Source organism: Aythya ferina (assembly GCF_964211825.1).
Source record: "Aythya ferina genome assembly, chromosome: Z".
NCBI lineage: Eukaryota > Metazoa > Chordata > Aves > Anseriformes > Anatidae > Aythya > Aythya ferina.
The window spans coordinates 85,420,210-85,438,602 of NC_140299.1; the positions used below are offsets into that span (position 1 = coordinate 85,420,210).

At 57.2% G+C, this 18,393-nt stretch overlaps 1 protein-coding gene across 1 annotated transcript; it reads right to left on the minus strand.

Annotated features, from left to right (window-relative positions):
* Positions 1-262: 262 nt before the first annotated feature.
* LOC311427354 (maestro heat-like repeat-containing protein family member 7) lies at positions 263-10,573 on the minus strand (the record flags this gene model as incomplete). The annotated part of the gene is made up of 22 exons (XM_084504665.1): positions 263-615; positions 793-852; positions 1,170-1,272; positions 1,475-1,576; positions 2,656-2,811; positions 3,312-3,488; positions 3,976-4,116; positions 4,247-4,361; positions 5,125-5,262; positions 5,351-5,538; positions 6,117-6,255; positions 6,367-6,521; positions 6,713-6,853; positions 7,342-7,433; positions 7,995-8,175; positions 8,284-8,388; positions 8,554-8,640; positions 8,886-8,997; positions 9,450-9,535; positions 9,808-9,918; positions 10,145-10,236; positions 10,546-10,573. 22 exons carry the CDS (start codon positions 10,571-10,573, stop codon positions 425-427), a joined length of 2,700 nt encoding a protein of 899 aa, XP_084360791.1. The 3' UTR covers positions 263-424.
* Between the last annotated feature and the right edge of the window lie 7,820 nt (positions 10,574-18,393).

The window sequence follows — 18,393 nt, forward strand, 5'->3', positions numbered from 1 at the left end:
CACCTTGGAGGCGGGTAGCCTTGGGGATAGAGGTGTATTTTGGCACTGTAGTGAGATTATAATGAGCAAAGTTCATCCAGAGGACATGAGTAGGTTGTCAGTTAGACTCAGGGCTGGCCATGTAATCTATCAGTTCCGTACCATCAGGCTCACTCTAAAATCGCACTGTTCCTAGCAAAATGGCCCAACGCCCAGGAAGGCAAAGGCGGTGGGTTGCTCTAACACTCTGTGGCCAGGGAAGCAAAAGCTTTCCTTCCTCTTGGTTTCACAGCCTAGCAGAGCAGCTTGGTGCCGTGGAGTTTTCTAACCATTCAGTTTTCACACAAAAAAATGACACGTTCAAGCAGTGAAGAAAGAGGGCTGTTTCTTTGGGGAAAGTCCAGCAGAGAGGTTACTCGGCGGGGCCCGAGGGCTGGAGCTGGGCTCAGCACTGAGCACAGCTGCAGCAGCATAGCCAGCCAGCTCTCGGGACACGGGGCCTCCTCTCCCACACCCTCCGGAGCCGGTAACGTAGTGCTTGCAGGCTGAATGTGGAGGAAGTTCTCAGGACCAGGATGGTTTCAGTCACCAGGGAGGAGACCGAAGGGCTGCTGTAGCCCTCCATGCTTCTCAGGGCTGACATGGAAAGGAACAGAGGGCAGCTCAGAGCCTGTATCACTGGGAAGCACGCCCAGGAACCCCTCCTGCCAAGCCCACCCCACCTCCTCAGCTGGGGCAGGGGTCGCAGCTCACTGCCCAGGGTCTTTTCTCCTCCCAGCCAGTTCGTGCTGATACCCCACTGCCCTCACTCACCCTCGATGATGTTCTCTAGCTTCTCCTTGCGCCCATCCACCAAGTGCTGCCCGGCAAGCCCTAGGTACACACAGCCCATCACAGATCCCGCTGGCCAGCTCGCCCCAGACACAGTCCCCCCCTCAACATCCCTGCCGGCTTGGCCATGTGTGCCCAAGTGTGACACCACCCAAGGAGGCTGCGAGGCACTCGCTAAGCTTCCCACCAGCAACCACTGCATGGGCAGGGGGTGGCCGAGGGCAGCAGGGAGCCCCCACAGGCACTCCAGGCCCACTCTGAGCCGGCAGTGCTCTGCAGCCACGTGGCTGATTCAGCAGCAGCTGGGGCTGCGGCCAAGCTGCTGTGGGGCACAGAGGGCCCATGGGGTTGTGACTCACCAATGAACCTGATGGCCGCCTCTTGCAGGGGCTCCTGGGGGCTCCACAGGTATGGCAGGCTCTGGCACAGGTAGTCATCCACTCTGCTGCTGTGCCCCACCAGCTGGAAGAGAATAGTACATGTGGATGGGGCTGGTGCAGCCTCGCCCCTTGGCCAGGCCAGCCCTGTACGTGGGACTGGCTTCCCCTGCTGGGATAGCCTGATGCAGTGGCTAGAGGCAAGGGTAGCCACCCTGCACCCTGGGCCAGGGCTGGCAGGCCTTGTCTGGGCCAGGTTTTGGGAGCCCTCGGGCAGTTGTCCTTACCAGGCACTTGCCAATCCTCTGTGGCTGCGCTGTCTCCAGCAGGTTCCTGAGCTGCTTCCACTTCAGGAGCTTGGCAGCACCAAGGAGGGCTTCCCGAGAGGCCTGCAGAGCAGCAGAGAGTGGGAGATGAAACCACTGCGCATTGGACAGGCCCTGGTTGTCCTGCACCTTGGCGAGGCTTGGGGGCTTTTCTGGCCCTTGCTGGGGAGGTGCAGCAGCTGGGGAAGGCATCTGCCAGAGGGTTCAGTGCTCGGGCAGAGGTGTGGGGCAACCACCAGCTCTGGCACTTCATGCTGCTGGAGCTGCAGGACAGAAGTCCCCCAGAGCTGCTCATCTGCAGCCAAGGCCAGCAGGCAGGTGAAGCGCTGCAGTCACTGAGGCACCAGGGCAGGAGGCAGCCAGGGACGCCACGCACGGGGACCCCAGCAGGCTGTTCCCTAGGGCCTGGGCTCCAGAGCCCGCCACCGCGGACACAGGGCCAGACCCCTGCCCTGGCTGCGGCTCCCTTCCCAGGCTGGCAGCCATGCTGGCTCCTGCAACCCCTGGCAGGGGCTGCACCCTTCTGCATGGCCCAGGGCAGCCTGCAGGCCAGGGTTTGTGCAGTGAGCACGCTGGCGGCTCCAGGGTACTCATGCCCAAGAGAGCAAAGGAGCATTCAGCCTAGGCATCTGGCGGGTCCCTGTGCATAACATGGGGTCGACAACTGTTGGGCACCTCACCACTGGCCTCAGACACCTGCAGGCACAGCTGGGATGCCCGTGAAAGCTCTAGTGCCTAGGTATCTGTGGCTACGCAGCACTGCTGAGCACAGCTGGGAGCAGGCAGGGCAGGTCTGGAAAATGTCCGTGCCCACCTTCTTGGCCCATGACAGCTCTGGGGCTGCAGGAAGCCTCCCAGTGGGCTTTTCTGTGGAGGGCTGCATGCGGGGCTGGATGTGGGGCAGGGAGAGGCCTCTCCGCTCTGGCCCTCTGTGCAGGCGGAGGTGTAGTAGGGGCAAAATGGCTGTGGTGGGCCTGGTGCAGGCACAGAGGGGCTCTGCACCTTTCTTTTGGATTCGGGAGCTTTGGCCCTGAGGTGAGGCACATTCAGAGGGAGCCTTGCTAACAGCCCATGCCCCTAATGCTCAGGCCCTCCTGAGGGGTGTTGCCCCCTCAAGTGAATGCTCAGCTTAGTGTCCCCACCTCAGCCACAAGCTGGTCCTGGTCATGCAGGTGGAAGAAGAGGGGGAGGATGGTGCTCTGCACTTGCTTCTTCATCTCCATCTTATGGGTGCCCTCTGCAACCTCCATGGCATCCTTGCAGAGAAGGATGGAGAGCTCTCTCATGCAGCTGGACTCCTGGTGAGACAGAACAAGGGAGGACCTCAGTCCAGGCTCTTCCGAGCTCACAGTGAGCAAGGGGTCGGTGTGGCAGACAGGGAGACACACGCTCCTGGCTCTCACTCTGCAGTGAGCTGTGGCAGGTAGGCCAAGTGTGTGGGCAGTGCAAAATGGCTCAAGACACAGGAAGGGCAAGGCAGTGGGTTGCAGATGGTCCACCCTGGGGCTGGCAAGGGGACACATGGGAAGGGGAGAAGCGGCCATGGGCAGCAAGGGGCCGAGGAGAAGTTGCCATTGTGGAGCACACATCTGCAGGGCTCTGCACAGGGAGGGGCTGCCCCAGCAGGAGAGCCCAAGAAGCACCAAGCAAAACGTTTCCAGCACGTGCCCAGGGATCGTGGTGGGCGAAGAATTCGCAGGCCCGTGAGACACGCGGAGAGGGACGCACCACCCCCAGGCCACATTCACGTGCCCCGTGGCCATGCTAGCCAAACCTCCTGCTTGCCCACCAGACTTACGTTTTCAAAGAGGGGCAGGAGCCTGTCAGGCAGCTGCAGAGCGATGGGGCCAGCCACTTGCCCATCTGCTAGGCGCAGAGTGTTGCGGAGGACAGTCACGGCCTTCATACTGATGTCGCTGTTGGCATCCTGCAGTTGCTGCACGACCTCTGGCAGCAGGTCTTGCAGAGTTACTGCCTACATGAAACACAGCAGTTCTGTTTCAGAAACACCGAAGACCATCCTGGCAGAAGCCCCAGGAGCGTGCTGAGGCCCCTTCAGACAGAAGGCTGCTGCCTTGGGTTGCAGAAGTAGCCACTTGTGTCAGCCTGGCGCCGTGCGGGGCCTCATCTTCCCAACCTCAGCAGGATGACTGCTCTGGGTAGAGTGCTCCTGCAGCTGAGGCAGCCCTGCGCTGGCTGGCCTGGGGCCTGGCATTGACCTCTTTCTGGCACAGCAGGAGGTGCCTTTGAGCGGACACTGGTGCCGCTCTCCTCGTGCTGCACAGTCCAGGCAGGGGCTGCCCAGAAGCGCTCAGGGGCTGATGAAGAAGGCAGTGAGAGCAGTGGAGCCACTACCGCCCCTCCCGATTCTTGGCAAAGTCCAAGCAAGCCTCTGCGGGCAACAGCACCTGCAGCCCAGCCCCAGGCGGATGCTGCCACTTGGCCCAGATGCCCCCACTCACCATCTTGGGTCTCGTAGACAGCGTGACGAGGCTTGTAACCGCCATCCCACGCAGCACCGAGGACTGACTGTGCAGGTGTGAATGAAGAATGTCTGGGATGCAGGCATTGACAAGCTGCTCAAAGTCTACGCAGTCCAGCAACTGAAAGACACCCAGCAGCCCAGTGAGAGCCTGGCCCAGCCGGCAGGACTCCTGGCAGCACGCTGAATCTGCCAGAGAGCCCAGAGTTTCAAGGCACCTTGGAGAGGCACCGCTTGCTGCTAGGCCCTACCTCCATGAAGACAGCCATGGCGGTGATCTCCTTGTGCTTCTGTCTCTGGCGGAGACATATGACTGCCTCTTCAAACGCCGAGGCACCGAAGAGCGGTGCTTTGCTTCGCAGAGCCCTGGCCAGGGGAAGAACGCATTGGTAGTACCAAGCTGGGCAAACAAACCTCCTTGGGACTGTGCTTTCAGCGCTAGCTGTTATCCCATGGGCCAGACCAGGGCAAGGCTTGCATTTCTGCACTCTGCTTCAGCAGCTGGTGCCATCCACTTGAGGAGAGGCCGCCCGCCCTTCACCACATACCTTGCCTTTGCAAACATGGAGGGTGACGAGCACAGATGTGCTCGATTCACTGAGGGATGCCCTGCCTACACACAAGTTGTGGCCTTCCAACAGATGCCATTTCCTGACCACTTTGGATCCCCAGGCCACTGAGCCTTCCCGCGCTCTCTGGCCACCCTTCCGGCTGCTCTGCCACACAGCTCCAGTGCAGGCTGTGGCATTGCCTGCAGAGCCAGCCCCAGCACTCTCCTGCACCACTGGTCCCCGAGGAAGGAGTGCATTGGAAGGTGACAGGTCCTGCGAGTCCTCCTCTTGCACTGGGCAAGAGCAGCCCTTCACCAAGGAGCTCTCAGAGGCAGCAGCATGGAAATCATAGAATGAATCGTAGAATGGCTCGGGTTGGAAGGGACCTTAAAGATCAAAGAGGCCACTTCCCCTGCCGGTCTCTCCTGAGATCCCTCAGTCACCAGCACTGAGGGTCAACGCTGTCCCTCGGACCCCTGGGGACACCTCACCAGCCACGAGGAAGGGGATCACGTGGGGCCCTCCACCTCTGGGGGAAGAGTGCCAGGGGAGACAAGGACAACTGATGAGGCGCTCACCTAGTCAGCACAGCAACACCTGTGTGGAAGGTCTCATGTCTTAAAAGCGTGTCCCAGCCACCCTGCGTCTGGATGTCTTCAACCAAAGTGGCACCCCCCACGTGTTGGAAAAGAGCTCTCATGGTCATCACCGCAGTCCTGCATGCAGAGCACAATGCGCGTCACATGTGGCGCCCCAGCGCTGGCTCCGGCCTGGGGCACAGACCTGGCAGAGGGGATGGAGCACCTGAGAAAGATGCCTGGAGGCCACATGCACTCCCCCATCTGACTGCTGCTCCTGCTGAAGTCCTGCAGTGTGCACTCATGGATGAAGGAGATCTGGAAGAGCACGGCAATGTAGAGCTTGTGGAAAAGTGAGTGCGCAATGTTTTTGCTGGAGGGCAGCTGGAAGATCTTGTTCATGGCACTGGTTACCTGCAGAAAACAGTCAGGTGCAGCTCTCAGTGCACAGGTGTCCCTGCAGCACTGCCAAAGCTTGCGGGTTGGGGGGTGAGGGAGGTGGGGGTGAGGCGTCGCTCTGAGCTGATGGAGGCACCGGGCCAGAGCCCGCTGCCTGGCTGCCTGGCCTGGGGCCCAGCCCCAGCGGCTCCCTGGGTTCGTCTCTGCTTTGTGGCATGGGCAAGCCAGCTTTTCGTGTCCAGAGCAAAGGGCCCAGCAGGCCCCGGGGGTCTTGCCAGCTGTCCTCAGCTCCCTGGGCCAAACCTTGCAGCCTGCTTGGGCCAGGCAGCCGCCCTGCCCGGGGCTGCCCAGCAAGGCAGGAGCAGGCGGGGAGGGAGGAGGACAGAGAGCGGCAGGGCAGGGGTGGGCTGCGTGCCTGTGCGCAGTGGGGCCCCAGCAGTGCATGTGGCCCTGCTGGGCTCTGGCTCCCAGCCCCCCTGACTGGGGAGCCCCAGGGAAGGCTGGCGTTTGGGGACAGAGGAAGAGGGAAGGAGGGGATGGGGAGGGGAGTGCAGCCCCACTGGGGGTGAGCGAGGCCTGGTCCAGGAACTCACAGCCCAGGAACGGACACAGTTGTGGTGTGGGCCAAAGCCATCGTGCCCAGGCCCTATGCATTGCATCAGCAGCTTTCTCAGCACGTCCTCTGCAACGCAGGGCTCGGAGACCATCGTCTGCCACATGGCCGTGGCAACCCTGCAGAGACAAAGCATGCTGTCGATGGGGCCACCCCAGCCACTGCCCCTTGGCCTGTGCCGGCCCTGAGGGTCCTGAGCTGTGCCAGAGGTGGGTGGGTGGGCCCTGTACCTATCGCACCACGGGAAGACCTCCAGCAGGCCCTGGACCGCGTGCTCAGGGTGCAAGGAGGTGATCTGGAAAAGGGTCCTCTTCAGGATGTCCAGGAGTGATTCCTTGCTGACCGACGCCAGGCGGTCATGGATGATCTGCATGACCCGTGGCACCTGGAGGAGAGACGAGGGAGAATGGAGCGGAGCACAGCCATGGCCCCAGCTGCCACCAGCAAATGCTTCCCTCCTGTGGCTCTTTGCCAGCCCAAATGGCTGTCGGGGACTCCCAAGCCCTGGACCCGGGCCAGGGAGAACGGCCCCCGAGAGGGCAACAGCACAGGGCAATCTGTCTGCAAACTGCTAACCTCCTCCATCTGTGAGTCTGTGATCATATCCAACACGCGGGCAACCACCTTTGTGTCAGAGACCCTGGGGTGTGTCATGCCCTCCAAGATGGTGAGGATGAAGTCCGTCCTCTCGACAGGGAAGAGGAAGCTGCCAAATACCTGCGAGAGGGAAGACATGTCACACAGCCTGTCTTGGTGGCGGGCTGCAGCTGAGCAGCGAGGGCAGCTCTGGAGAGAGAGCCAGGGCAGTGCTGGCACTGTGCCCCCAGCACAGGCAGGAGCAAGAGCTGGCGTGGGCTTGCAAGGGCCGGCCTGGGCTGGGATGACTGTAGCCTCAGTGGCTGCGGAGAGGGAACTGCCCCGCAGGGTGAAGGCAGGTGGTGGAGGTCAGGGTCAGGGCACACTTGGCGGTGTGTAGGCAGCTAGGCCTTGTGGGTGGCCAGGACAGCTGGACCTGCAGTGCTGACGCTGGCCACTGACATTAGCCTTTGGCTGCTCCCTGCTGAGATATGGTGGGACCCTGCAGCCGGCTTGCTGGGAGGCCGTGACGGACCCTGCCTCCTGCCCGCAGTTCTTGGGGCACTGGTTCATCCAGGTCTCCTGTCAACCTCACAGCCAAGAATCCCAGGAAGGGAGGGGCTCATTACCGTCGGTTCGCTAGCAGCGTCCTTGGGCAGGAAGGTGCTTGGGCATTCCCGCTCCAGAAAGAGATACGGATAGGTAGGTGTCATCAGGTGGCCTGGGCAGCAAGGCAAACAGAGAGTGGGTGAGTAGTAGGAATGATGCAGAAGCTGCTGCTTGGAGAAGACAGCTGAGAACACCAAGCAGAGCTCTGATTGTGGCAGGGCGCTGTGTCTGTCAAAGAGGGGCACTCTGTGTTGGGTGGAGGGTAGGGGGTGGGGACAGGAGACATGCCAGGGAGGAAATGGGTCTTCTGTTGCAAGGGGGAGGAGGGCAAACCGCCTCGCAGTCTGCAGAAAGGCCAGAGAGTTTGGTCCGGCTTTCTGCTCTGAAGCAGGAGAGAAGCCCCACGATGCTGCTACTGCTACAGGCTCTCCAGTGCACTGGTTCTCAGGAGGGCTACTAAGCCACTGCCCCAGGGGACATCCTGCTGCTCCAATAGGGGCTGGGGGAGCCCCCTAGGGTTGGTGCAGCACGGCTGCTCCCCTGCTCCACCCTTGGAGGAATGTGCTGCTCTTTCCTCTAGCTGGGGAGGGCGGACAAAGCGGCGTATCACCATGCCTGGTCTTGACCGGGCCCTCGTGTCTGGAAGGTGCTAGCCCACCCCAGCCTCTCTTACTCTGTCGCACCATCACGATCCTGTGGATGGCGTGAAGAGCCTCTGCAGACCCACAGCTGATGTTCTTGTCCTCCTCGGCACAGCACAGGGTGAGGCACCCCATCAGCTGCCCCAGGAGTGGCACAGGCTTCGTCTGGAAGGTGCGAACGCTGACCGTGCCCACTCTGTTTGTGAACGAGTCCTGGGGTTGAGAGGATGGACAGTGGCAGCTTGGCTGAGCTAGTGCACTTGAGACAGCAGGAAGGGGTGAGGGAGTGCTTAGAGGTTGCCTGAACCACCAGCTCCTTACCTGCATCAGAGAAGTGGGGATCAGGGCCTCGCTCAGACTGGCAATCCTCCCCACGGCATACCGACGCTTTGCCACTTTCTCGGATCTTGTGAGGGGCAGCAGGGCCTGAGAAGAGAAAAGCTGCTGGTTTGCCTTGGGATGCAGTGGCAGCTCCCGTAGCGGCAGCTCTGCCAAGCGCCGGGCAGGGTTTACACAGCGTGCCCAGGCTTCTCCTGAACAAGAGAAGAGCCTGGAAAGGGGGTATAGCCCGTCGCGGCCTTGGGGACAGACCCGCAAGATGATCTCCAGCGTAGCGGCAGTGTAGTCCGATGAAGTACACACCAGCACTTCCAGCACGCTGTCCAGAGATTTCAGAATCTGTAAGGAAGACAGAGCGGGTGGTGCTTTTTTGTTGGTCCTTCCTCATGGGAAGCTGGCTTGAATGCCTGCTGCCTGAGGCAGGCCTCAGCTGCCCAGTGGTGCCAGCAACCTGCCCAGTGGTGTCTCAGGATCTCCGTTGTCTTTCTGTTTCTCCCGTGGTCTTTCAGCAGCCAAAGCTAACTAGGAAAAAGTGCGCAGGAACTGACTGGCAGCAGGCTCTCTGTAGCTCACTCGCTGCTTACCTCAGCATAAAGTGAAGCATCCAACTTGCCCCTCTCCGTCTCTGAAGCAAGAGAGCCAATGGCGTTGATGCAGGGGCCGAGGTGCTGTGACAGCAGTGCTAGGTTCTCTTTGCTGCAAGGAGAGGAGAGAAGGTGCCCATTGGAGGCTGGCACTAGGAGCAGTGCCCAGATGCCCTGGGAAGGTGACCGTAGATGTCAGGGCCTGGGGTCACCAGGTGGGACCCGTACTGGGTGGGCAAGGCTTGTGTGGAGGCATCTTCTCCCTCTCCCGTGCTGCTGAGCCAGGGATAGAGGGCAGTCATGGCATGCAGTGCACAAAGCCCTTTCCAGCTCCTGCCTCTCTCCCTTCAGGGAAGAAAGCTGGGAAGGGAGACAATGGAGAGCCCCTGCCGGCACTGCCGGCTGGCTCTGCTGGCATGGCACCCTCTGCCCTCCTATCTGGTGCAGGGGAGAGCTGAGGCCCTAAGACAGAGCACCAAAGTCCTGCCCGGGTCGGGGAAGCCCGCTGCTGTCAGGCCCATGCTGTGGAGAGGCCCTGGCCAAGCCAGGGTATGGGGCAGGTACCTCCTTTCAGTGATGGCATACGCAGCTTGCCAGCCCAGGAGCATCACAGTGCGCAGGTGGTCGAAGGGAGACTTAGGCAGTTGCATCTGGAGAGAGACAACATGGTCAGGATGGGACACGGGAAGCTGCCAGGGGCTGGCACTGATCTGCAGGGCAGGCAGAGCGTTGCTGGCACTATACCAGCATTGGCGTCAAGACCCGGGGGGTTAAGGGGGGCACAGGCCAGGCTGCTCTGTGCCCACAGAGGCCCGTCCCACCCTCCCCTGTGTGCAGAAACCCCTGTGCTGTTCTGACTGCTGGGCTGGTGCCCGGACAGCTCACCCTTCCCCCCTCCCCGCCCCACTGGGTATCCCCTCACCTTCTTCTCCACTCCCAGCTCGTCGCTGGGCAGGTACATGTATGTCCTCTCCATCCTGGTGCTGCAGATGGTGCGGATCGAGGCCAGAAACTTCAGCTTCCAGTCCTCTTCCTGACAGTCAGGGAGCAGAGAGACAAATAGGGAGGGTGAGAGGGCGGCGACATGGCCAGCAGGGCCACTGCACCACAGGGGTGCAGTGATGGTACAAGGGGCCAGGAGGGCAGCAGCTCAGCACAGCCAGCAGCCCTCCAAAAGCCTGTGTGTGGGCAGCAAACACGGCAGCCCCCAGCTGGGAGAAGCAGGCTGAGCCTCACGCACTGACAAAGTCTGCAGTTACCATTTTGGTGCCAGTGAGAACAGCCCAGAAGTAGTCACAGGCTTCCACGTCCTTGGGCTCCGGAGACATGACAGAGGCATCAGAAGCATCATCTGATTAAAAAAGAATGGACAGAGCTGTAGGCGGGGCAGGAGGCAGAGGGAAGAGCCATGCCCTCTCTTGAGCCCTGTGCCCACCGCCCTGCCGACTGCAAGCCCTGGGTCGGAGCACTGATGCCCCCGTTCCTCAAGGTTGCCGCTGGCAGCAGAGCAGGAAAGGTCCCTGTCCTGCAGCACTCCTGCCGGGTGAGCAGCCTTCTGCTGCCTGTCCCCACAGCAAGAGCTGGGTCCCCTCCACTCTCTCCCGCTGGGAGCCTCCCCTGCTGCCAGGGGAGGCTGTGCTGGGGCTGGCTCCTGGCTCACAGCTGCCCTGCCCTTCAGGAACCGGCATGCCCCCCGCCGGCTGTACCCCTCTGCTGATGTTCCAGGGAAACGGGCTCCTGCTGCAGAACAGGGTGCACTCGCTGACTTTGGTCCCGTCCAGCCCGCTGGGGACCCTCGCTCGCTTGGCTTCCTCAGTTGTGGCAGTGGCATGGCAGTGCCATGCTGTGGCACCCGTCCCTGGTGGAGCCCCGACTCCAGCCTGCTGGTGAGCCTGGAGCCTGGGGCCAGGCTGGACGGGCCCAGCAGTGCCTGCGTACTTACCCCTCTGAAGCACATGGGTCTCCCACGTAGAATATGCAGCAGATCTGCTATCCTTCTCAGCATTCAGGATCTCGGGGACAAGTAATAGCAGCCCCGCCAGGGCAAAATCGTCAGTGCCCCTTTGGCAAGGAGCCGCACGACTCGTGCACTGTCCCATTGTAATCCTCGTGGACACTGTGGGGCTGCCCTGCTGGTGCTGGGTAGTTGTAGCTGTCCCAGGGGTGAGTCAAAAAGGGCTCTGCTGTGATGTCACCCAGGACAAAAGGGGGACGCTGTCTCCAGGGCGGAGGGCGTGAGGCCCAGGCACCTGACTCCTCTCAGATGCCACAAGGCCGCTGTGAGATGGGGAAGATACTAAAACTTATCCAAATTAGTATTTAGCTACATATATGGTAAAATATCCTAATTATAAGGATGTAGATGAGAACCTTATGAGCAGCAGATGTAAAAAGGAAGATATCGCTCAAGGCCAACGGGTGAGGGAAGGACGAACAACTTGTTGGCAGGAAAGAAAGCAAAGATAAACAAAAAACTTCTACATGCTGTCCAGCAGCAGGTCCAAGTCCAGAAAGGTAAAGAGAGTTTAACCTGCTCTTCCTCACTGCCTTCAACCTGAAAGACCTCTGCCCACGACCACCAGGCTACGCTGCGCAGGTGCAACCGGGAGGAGCTAAGGGCGGGGAGTATGGAAATGAGTACTTGGAAGAGGTCTGCCTTTTGGGGAAATCAATGAATATGTATGAGAGCTCGTGTAATATGTAACAGTATTCGTGTATAAAATTGTGAGAGACGAGCGGGCAGGTGTGCACTTTTTCAGGGAAGCCATTCCCAGTGCACCTGGTGCACCGCAATAAAGTGTACCTACTTTACAACCCTATGGTTGTGGAGTCTTTTCCGCGCGTCACCTGTGTGCCCTCACACCCTCTTGGGACCACCCTGTGGCTCTGTGGCGTGTCCCAGAGCGCCAGTGTGCCTGAAGGACCTCCCTTTGTCTTCATGGGCACACCAGAGCCTTGCCTCTCCCACTCAGTGGCCAGAGCAGCCATGGATGTGACCTGGCAATCCTGGGAGACATTCTGACAGCAAAGGTCTGCAAAACACTGGCAGACACAACTGCCAGTCAGCCTGCAAACTGCTAATCCTTGAGAAGGCCCAAGTGGCCCCTTGGAACTTTGGCTGTGCACCTAAGAAGCAGAAACCTCCTGAGCGACCACTGATAAGGGCAAAAAGGAGGAGCTCTAACAGCACTTCATTGTCTGAAAAGGTGAATATACTTTGGGAAAGTGTGGACATGGACACCTTCTGGGCCACTTTCCCTGCTTGTTCTACCCTGACCCCACAGCTTTTAGAACAGGGAGAAGCCCCTGTCTGCAGGGTCTGCAGAGAAACTTCTGTAATTTGAGTTGTTTGGATTGTGAGGAACGTGATCTCCACACAAGGGTGCCTTCTGGTTGCTACTGAGCAATCTAGAAAGTTCTCTAGTGCCACATAGGAGTAAATAACACTGTCAGCCTTCAGCTTGGAGGCAGATGTGGCGATGACACCCTAGTATCCTGCCAAGTGTTGCCATCACGGCTAACTTCTTTTGTTGGTATCAAAACTTACCAATTCTTTTGTGATCTCTTGCTAATCATTAATCCTTCCTGTGATAATACTACCCTGGCCACACCGCTGAGTGTGTGAGGCACAGATGCTCTCTCCCACTTTCTGCAGTTTTTGGCATATCACATTTACATCCTTTCCCTCACGCTGAAATCTCTTTCAGTGCCAGGAAGTGCTTTGCAAAAAAGCCTCTACATTGCATTTTCCGTCCTTCTGAAAACGTGGTCACACATCCAATAGACAGAGAGAGCGAGCACAATTTAGAGCACATCCAAAAATCCTGCCCATAGGGAGACATTAGAAAACACCTGTGACTTTGGCTTTGGAACTGGAAATGGCACATTTTCAGAGTCCTGGGGTGACTAGTGTCATCATGTGCTCTGATCTCACCGCCTAGTCCTGCTGGCCACGCTAGTTCTCATGCCGTCCAGGATGAGACACCTGGGCACGCTGCTGGCTCACGTTCAGCCAGCCATCAACCAGCATTCCCACGTCCTTTTCTGCTGGGCACACTTCCAGCCACTCTTCCCCAGGCCTAGGCGGCTGCATTAGGTTGCTGTGAACCAAGAGCAGGAGCCAGCACTTAGCCTTGTATAGCGGCACGAGATTGAACTCGGCCCATCGATCCTTTAACCCGGCTGGCAGCTAAGCACCACACAGGTGCCTGTACTGGGCTGGAGTGGCCGCAGGGGCTGGAGTGGTAGCAGTGCTGCACCTGGCCCTTGCTGGGGAGGTGCAGCAGCTGGGGAAGGCATCTGCCAGAGGGTTCAGTACTCGGGCAGAGGTGTGGGGCAACCACCAGCTCCGGCACTTCATGCTGCTGGGGCTGCAGGACAGAGGTCCCCCAGAGCTGCTCATCTGCAGCCAAGGCCAGCAGGCAGGTGAAGCGCTGCAGTCACTGAGGCACCAGGGCAGGAGGCAGCCAGGGACACCACGCACGGGGACCCCAGCAGGCTGTTCCCTAGGGCCTGGGCTCTAGAGCCCGCCACCGCGGACACAGGGCCAGACCCCTGCCCTGGCTGCGGCTCCCTTCCCAGGCTGGTGATGATGCTCTTTTTCTTTCCCTCAATGATGTTCTTTAGCTTCTCCTCATGCCCATCCGTCAAGTGCTGCCCAGCAAGCCTTAGGTGAGGAGCCACAGTCCTCAGGGGCTGCCTTTGTGTGACTTAGGGGGGCACTCCTGGCTCCAGCAAAGCCTCATTAGCTGCCCTTGTGAGGGCTGCCGGCTTCTGGTGGTTCCCTCAGCTACTTTGATGGCTGCACACTGTGATCCCCACTCCACTGTGGAATACATCTGCCCCAGAGCCGATCGCCTCAGGCGAGTGACTGTTAGATGGCGGTTAACAGTGCTCACAACAGAAGGCTTTTCATAGTCCACAAATTCCTTTAGCTGCCATTTCACAGCTCCACTTACAAAGGGAGCCCGAGCTTTCTCTCTCCCCTAAGCACAGCCCTAACCGACGCGCAGAAAAGACTCCACAACCATAAGGTTGTAAAATAGGTACGCTTTATTGCGGTGCACCGGACACACTGGGAATGGCTTCCCTGAAAAAGGTGCGCGCCTGCCCGCTCGTCTCTCACAATTTTATACACGAATACTGTTACATATTACATGAGCTCTCATACATATTCATTGATTTCCCCAAAAAGGCGGACCTCTTCCAAGTACTCATTTCTATACTGCCTGCCTTTAGTTCCTTCCGGCTGCGCCTGCGCAATGTAGCCTGGTGGTCGTGGGCAGGGGTCTTTCAGGATGAAGGCAACGAGGAAGAGCAGGTTAAGCTCTCTTGACCTTTGTGGACTTTGACCTTCTGTTGGACAGTTTAGGCCTTTTTTGCTTGTCTTTGCCTTGTTTCCTGCCAACAAGTTGTTCATCCTTCCCTAATGAGTTGTTCATCCTTCCCTCACCCGTTGGCCTTGAGCGATATCTTCCTTTTTACATCTGCTGCTCATAAGGTTCTCGTCTACATCCCAGATAATTAGGATATTTTACCATATATGTAGCTAAATCCATCAATGCAAAATGGACTTCCTTTACCGGATGCGGGGGGAAACCTTGTTACAAAAGATGAGGAAAAGGCGGAGGTGCTTAATGCCTTCTTTGCCTCAGTCTTTAGCGGCAATATCGGTCGTTCTCTGGATACCCAGTACCCTGAGCTGGTGGAAGGGGATGGGGAGCAGAATGTGGCCCTCACTATCCATGAAGAAATGGTTGGCGACCTGCTACGGCACTTGGATGTGTGCAAGTCAGTGGGGCCGGATGGGATCCACCCGAGGATACTGAGAGAACTGGCGGAGGAGCTGGCCAAGCCGCTTTCCATCATTTATCAGCAGTCCTGGCTATCGGGGGAGGTCCCAGTTGACTGGCAGCTAGCAAACGTGACGCCCATCTACAAGAAGGGCCGGAGGGCAGACCCGGGGAACTATAGGCCTGTCAGTTTGACCTGAGTGCCAGGGAAGCTCATGGAGCAGATTATCTTGAGAGTCCTCACGCAGCACTTGCAGGGCAACCAGGCGATCAGGCCCACTCAGCATGGGTTTATGAAAGGCAGGTCCTCCTTGACAAACCTGATCTCCTTCTATGACAAAGCGACGTGCTTAGTGGAGGAGGGAAAGGCTGTGGATGTGGTCTACCTTGACTTCAGCAAGGCTTTTGACACCATTTCCCAAAGCCTTCTTTTTCTCTCCCTCTTCTGTGACTGAAGCGGCATTGAGGCACACATTCCCCATTATGGCCTTTTCCGTATCCTTGCTGTATCTATATTCCGTATTCCTGCTGTATCAGGAAACTACAGGCCTGTCAGTTTGACCTCAGTGCCAGGAAAGCTCATGGAGCAGATCCTCCTGAGAGTCATCATGCAGCACTTGAAGGGGAAGCAGGCGATCAGGCCCAGTCAGCATGGCTTTATGAAAGGCAGGTCATGCCTGACGAACCTGATCTCCTTCTATGACAGAGTGACGCGCTGGGTGGATGAGGGAAAGGCTGTGGATGTGGTCTACCTTGACTTCAGCAAGGCTTTTGACACCGTCTCCCACAGCATTCTCCTCAAGAAACTGGATGCTCTTGGCTTGGACTGGCGCACGCTTCGTTGGGTTAGAAACTGGCTGGATAGCCGGGCCCAAAGAGTCGTGGTGAATGGAGCCAAGTCCAGTTGGAGGCCAGTCACTAGTGGCGTCCCCCAGGGCTCGGTGCTGGGGCCGGTCCTCTTTAATATCTTCATCGATGATCTGGACGAGGGCATCGAGTGCACCCTCAGTAAGTTCGCAGATGACACCAAGTTAGGTGCGTGTGTCGATCTGCTTGAGGGTAGGAAAGCTCTGCAGGAGGATCTGGATAGGCTGGACCGATGGGCTGAGGTCAACTGCATGAAGTTTAACAAGGCCAAGTGCCGGGTCCTGCACCTGGGGCGCAATAACCCCAAGCAGAGCTACAGGCTGGGAGAGGAATGGTTGGAAAGCTGCCAGGCAGAGAAGGACCTGGGAGTGATGGTGGACAGTCGGCTGAATATGAGCCAGCAGTGTGCTCAGGTGGCCAAGAAGGCCAACGGCATCCTGGCTTGTATTAGGAACAGCGTGACCAGCAGGGCTAGGGAGGTGATCGTCCCCCTGTACTCAGCTCTGGTGAGGCCGCACCTCGAGTACTGTGTTCAGTTTTGGGCCCCTCGCTACAAGAAGGACATCGAGGTGCTTGAGCGGGTGCAGAGAAGGGCGACGAAGCTGGTGAGGGGCCTGGAGAACAAGTCCTACGAGGAGCGGCTGAGGGAGCTGGGCTTGTTCAGCCTGGAGAAGAGGAGGCTCAGGGGCGACCTTATCGCTCTTTTTAGGTACCTCAAGGGAGGCTGTAGCGAGGTGGGGGTTGGCCTGTTCTCCCACGTGCCTGGTGACAGGACGAGGGGGAATGGGTTTAAGTTGAGCCAGGGGAGTTTTAGGCTAGATGTTAGGAAGAACTTCTTCACTGAAAGGGTTGTGAGGCACTGGAACAGGCTGCCCAGGGAAGTGGTGGAGTCACCATCCTTGGAAGTCTTCAAAAGACGTTTAGATGTAGAGCTTAGGGATATGGTTTAGTGGAGGGCTGTTAGCGTTAGGTTGGAGGTTGGACTCGATGACCTTGAGGTCTCTTCCAACCTAGAAAATTCTGTGATTCTGTGATTCTGTGATCTTGTGCTGTCTCAGTGGTCCTAGCAGACACCACAAGGTAGCTTATAACTCATGAAATGCAAGCAATCCATGCTCAGTCCAGTCTCACATTTCCCAAAAGTTAAGTTCTTTCTGTCCAGCTTACAAACACTGCCTCTCCATTTCCCCCATCTGCAACATGTTCTGTACAGTTATCCATTTCTTAGTGAACAGCGCTCGCTTCTGACTTAGGTGAATTCAGGTCTGTGCCAGGTTTTGCAGCATGTACCTCATTGCACGGAACTTCAACAACTTTCTTCATAACCTTCAGCTCACTGGGATGAGGGGTTTCTCTGCGCTGTAGGCCCTACCGAAGAAAAAGCACTCATGCAGAGCATGACATTTAACAATCAGAGGAATACGTGTCATACCTCAAGATTGAATCAGTTCAAATGACATGTTTTATCAGACCACTAGAGCCCAAGCTGGACATGAACAAAATGTCACAGAATCTGATGTGGACTTCTCTGCTATTACAGTGTGCAGCTGGGTACAGGACTTCATTCTGGTCTAACCAAAGCTCGCACAAGTTTGGTAGCACTCCCAGAGTTATCTGGCTGTAACAGAGCAGGGCAGTAGCAGTGTCACAGCAGTAGCAGTGTCAGTCCTTTCCAGGGGAGAAACTACTCTAGGATATTCCAAATCACACTAAAACTCTGCAAAACTCGATGTTACTGCTTTCACACCTCCTACAACCATTCACCAAATGGTTTATGAAACTAACATTTTGGTGTGCCACAATACTGCAGCAAATATGTTTGGAAGTGTCTGGGTTAGCATACTGGCTGCAGAAGCTCCCAACAGGAAACATGGAAGACAACAGGAAGGACTGTCCAGTAGCAAGGTTTTGGAAATGCTGGACCCACAGTAGAAATGTGTCTTTCTCCCCCTCCTCCCAGACATGAATAAAAGCTTTTGGTTAACACTGACAATCCCAACATGATATAGCAGCGCTATCAGCAACGGTAGACGTGTTCATAGTATTGCTCCTTTTGTTACCTGTAAACACAACACACACTGATGAGTGTTTGGTTTAGGAGTTAAAGCACCACTCGAGTGCTGTTCAAGCATCAGCCAACTGTTCTCACAAGCAGGCTGCAGCTTTGTGCATAGGAAGCTGCAAAATCTCTTCTGTCTCCCATTTTAGTTGGCTTTCTGCCAAAAAGCATTTCAGAACATTAAGAACAGGGTTCAGTAACAACTTGATCCACAACTGCAAAGGTAAATATCACTGGATTTCCCCCAGTGTCAAGACGAGCTGTAATTCAAGATTATGCACTGGCTCTCAGCGTACTTAGGTTTAGGCTTGGGTTTAGAGCCCTCCATGGAGGCACCCACCACATGCTAGGCTGACATCACTGTCAGGAACAACATGGAATGGTCCTGTACTTTCTAAAGGAGAAAATAAATTACGAAGGGAAATGCAGAAAGTCAGCCCAGCAGAAGTGAAAAACGACAGCTGGTGGCAGTGAAACACAGCAGAGAAATAAAGTACCAGACAAGAAATTCATTGGAAAGGAAAGATCTTTAGGCAGCTAGATAGCAACAAAGAATGCCTCAGAGCAAAGGGGCTTGGAAAAAGCAGAGCAAGGTGTGTATAAGGGTAGTAGAAAGTGAAACAGGGCCAACACGCAAAGAAAACATTACACTGGGAACAATGACTAGGCCATCCTGGGCAGATCAGAATCTTCCCAAACCACCTGAGGGTCTACTGCCCAGGGAAGTGGTGGAGTCACCATCCCTGGAAGTCTTGAAAAGACGTTTAGATGTAGAGCTTAGGGATATGGT